Source organism: Daktulosphaira vitifoliae, unplaced genomic scaffold, assembly GCF_025091365.1.
Source record: "Daktulosphaira vitifoliae isolate Bord-2020 unplaced genomic scaffold, ASM2509136v1 Scaffold_1, whole genome shotgun sequence".
NCBI lineage: Eukaryota > Metazoa > Arthropoda > Insecta > Hemiptera > Phylloxeridae > Daktulosphaira > Daktulosphaira vitifoliae.
Genome location: NW_026099572.1, coordinates 16,823,391 through 16,826,955, shown reverse-complemented (window position 1 = coordinate 16,826,955; position 3,565 = coordinate 16,823,391). Strand labels below are relative to the sequence as shown.

General features: G+C 46.7%; 2 protein-coding genes across 2 annotated transcripts; one reads left to right on the top strand and one right to left on the bottom strand.

Moving 5' to 3' along the window:
• Positions 1-1,514: 1,514 nt before the first annotated feature.
• LOC126910505 (histone H2A) lies at positions 1,515-2,005 on the bottom strand. The gene has a single exon (XM_050693130.1). The coding sequence runs from the start codon at positions 1,931-1,933 to the stop codon at positions 1,556-1,558; it is 378 nt and encodes a 125-aa protein (XP_050549087.1). The 5' UTR covers positions 1,934-2,005; the 3' UTR covers positions 1,515-1,555.
• Positions 2,006-2,217: 212 nt separating this feature from the next.
• Positions 2,218-2,710, top strand: LOC126910504 (histone H2B). Its single transcript, XM_050693129.1, has one exon. The coding sequence runs from the start codon at positions 2,292-2,294 to the stop codon at positions 2,667-2,669; it is 378 nt and encodes a 125-aa protein (XP_050549086.1). The 5' UTR covers positions 2,218-2,291; the 3' UTR covers positions 2,670-2,710.
• Positions 2,711-3,565: the final 855 nt, after the last annotated feature.

The window sequence follows — 3,565 nt, the reverse complement described above, 5'->3', positions numbered from 1 at the left end:
CCCGTGGTGTGTTGAAAGTGTTCTTGGAAAACGTCATCCGTGACGCAGTCACGTACACCGAACACGCCAAGAGGAAGACCGTCACCGCCATGGACGTCGTATACGCCTTGAAACGCCAAGGCCGTACCCTGTACGGTTTCGGAGGTTAACTCGCTCGTCGTGTGTATCAAAACTACATCGGCCAGCTCTCTTCTCACGTTAAAACGGCCCTTTTCAGGGCCAACAATTGCGCATTATAATGCATCGGTGGTTGTGTGTTATTGTTGTTAAAATTAAAAAAACAAGACGCGCGCGCGGCGCCCCCCTCTCCATGAAACACACGCATGGCGTTTGTTTATTCTCTCTTTTCGTCCGGGGTGTGGTGTTCGTTATATTATACATTTATTATTGAAGGAACGCGACAATTTTAGGTGTAAAAATAAATAATAAGGATTTGGAAAAGATTCGGCGGCGAGCCGAACTGGTGGTCTCGAGCCTCGACTGTCGTCTGGTCGTGTCCCGGCTGACGACGTCCATAGTCTTCAATAATGAAAAAAAAAAAAAGGACTGGCCAAACATCGAACGCCCTAGGAAAAATACTCTTTACAATAACTACGCCCTCCTCACATTATTATATGTTCATTATTAATAGTTATATAAATATAGCGACTGCGCACGCAGACACTATACAAAACCCATTTCGCGACACCGGTATCGGAGGGGAAAAAAAAAAAAGTCATGGGTCGGTTAAACGACGGTTCCGTTATCTATACGTCCGCGGTCTATTATTATTATTATCATCGTTCGACTCGTTATGAATTTTTTTTTTTCTGTTCTCTGTCCGCCTTCATACGAACTACCAACGTTATTCCAAGAACCCTCGCGAGTTTTCGTCCGGCGATGAACATCAATCGACTTGATTTCTTACGATTCGGTTTTCACGTATAAATGACATTTCAACTCGTACGGAAATAAATGCCGCGTCCGGGAAGCCCGGTACTAATAATGTAAACAACAATCGGGGAAAACCGGCAGGCGACAAATATCATTTACTACGTGGTTACGATGCAATTCGTTGTTCATTGGCTGGTTGGGGGCGTTTCGTATTATCCCAATAATAATAAGGTAGTACGAAGTTAGATCGTTGGGAAATTCGTCCTCTACGCGTGCGGCGTAATAAATTTCGAATCGATGAAATCTAACACGATTTCGGAATTCAACGTTTTTTTATATACACCATGATACTACGGATAGTGTTTTTTTTTTATGGCGAGTTCGAATCGGACCGCGATCCTTAAAAATAAATTCGATGATCTACGACCGTCGTCACACGTTCTACCGCCCCTACTTACGTTATTATTCTTGTCCGGACACACCACCATCACCGGTGGTCCGTGGGTGTCACACAACACGATTATTATGTTCTTTATTGTCCAAGTCAAACAATAAAAAGAAAAATGTGTTGCGTGTTCGTTCTTCAGTCACACAGCATATATATAACTATCTCTCCCTCATTGTAGTACATGTGTAGTGGCCCTGAAAAGGGCCGTTTTAGTTAGCGGGGCAGAACGACAACTTAGGCTTTCTTCTCGGTCTTTTTGGGTAAAAGGACGGCCTGGATGTTGGGCAACACTCCTCCCTGGGCGATGGTGACGCCGGACAAGAGTTTGTTCAACTCCTCGTCGTTTCTGATTGCCAATTGCAAGTGCCTGGGTATGATACGTGTCTTCTTGTTGTCACGGGCTGCGTTACCGGCCAATTCCAAAACTTCAGCGGCCAAGTATTCCATGACGGCAGCCAAGTAGACCGGTGCGCCGGCTCCGACGCGCTCGGCGTAGTTGCCCTTTCTCAACAGACGATGGATACGACCGACCGGGAATTGAAGCCCGGCACGGGACGACCTGGTCTTGGATTTGCCGCTCTTTGCTTTTCCACCTTTGCCGCGTCCGCTCATGATGATTGGTATGTGTGAGTGTTGCGAGAACTGTCTATTCGAACGAAAGTAACACAATGATGACGGCACGGGTCCTTCCGCGTTGTTTTATAGGTATTTTACCGGTCGGTTCTGCACCGGCAATGGCGTTGTTGACGGGCGTACCGACGAGCTACAACGTCCCGTTTCTGCGCGTCCTCGCGCGGATCCCATGTCGTTTTACTTTAAACGGCCGCCATTGTTCGATGCGACCAATGGCGTCCGATTCCCGTGAACGCGTCACCCCATATATACACCGTGCCGAAAAACGACACGGTCATCATTGATACCGTTCGAGTGTAACTGCACGTACGTCCACTGCTATCCCGCAAAAATCGAAATGGCTCCAGGAGGCAAATCCGCAGGCAAAGCGATGAAGAAGTCTGGCAAGGCCCAGAAGAACATCACCAAGTCCGACAAGAAGCGCAAGCCAAAGAGGAAAGAATCGTACGCTATCTATATCTACAAAGTGTTGAAACAAGTACATCCCGATACCGGAGTTTCCTCAAAGGCCATGAGCATCATGAACAGCTTCGTCAACGATATTTTCGAACGTATCGCAGCCGAATCCAGCCGCCTTGCTCACTACAACAAGCGCTCCACCATCACCAGCCGGGAAATCCAGACCGCCGTCAGGCTCCTGTTGCCCGGTGAATTGGCCAAGCACGCCGTCAGTGAAGGTACCAAGGCCGTCACCAAGTACACCAGCTCCAAATAAGCGTCTCCTCGATCCGAGACTTTAAAACGGCCCTTTTCAGGGCCATCACGCACACCACCACAACACCCCCTCTACCTACTCTCTCTTACTCTTGTTGTCGCGTTTAAAAACGAGAGTATAATACCAAATATATACGGTGTGTGTTATATTGGGCTAGCACACAAATCGTGTCGTAGTGTGATCGGACGCCGTGTCGCACTGTCCAAGGCGCGCGCGTATTCTAATGTGTGAAAATAACATCTACATATCCCGTTGCGGGAGGGACGCGCGTTTTAGCATTAGGCCGGGTGTCGTCGACGTGTTTCTTGTACATCTCAAGTATAGATAATTTAAATTACCGTAAAAGAGAAGGGTTCGCATATCGGCACGTTGTTGAATTGTACCAAATGGGAAAAACCCCGTCCATACAACGTATTAATGGGCGTCGTTATTGCGCGTGTGTATATATATATATATATATCTCCTCTCTCGGCAAAAAAAAATAGTAAAATATNTTTAGTGACACCATGTGGATGGGAATTCTTTTGCCGTCTTTAAGAAATGGCCTGATGTGTTCTGCTTCGTATCCAGCGGCTTTAATTCCTCCTTGAGCTCATCGGTGGTGACGTCCAGTGGCAGTCCTTTAATTACTATTTTTAAATGTTTGTCCTGTGGGAGCGCGAAAGTGTGAAATGTGGCTTTGGGCTTGTTTTCCGTCAGGAACATCTGCACAGTTCTGAATGTGTATTCGTCCGGGCAGTTGATTTGTATTTGTGCTGGTGTTGACGTTGTTTTGGCTGTAACTTGGTCTAGTCCGGGTATTTTAAACATTAATTTGGCGATGGATCTCTATGTGTCCTGGTTATATCTGCAAAAAGATGGGTGGAATGCGTTTTATGTTACTTACTGGTTTTGAA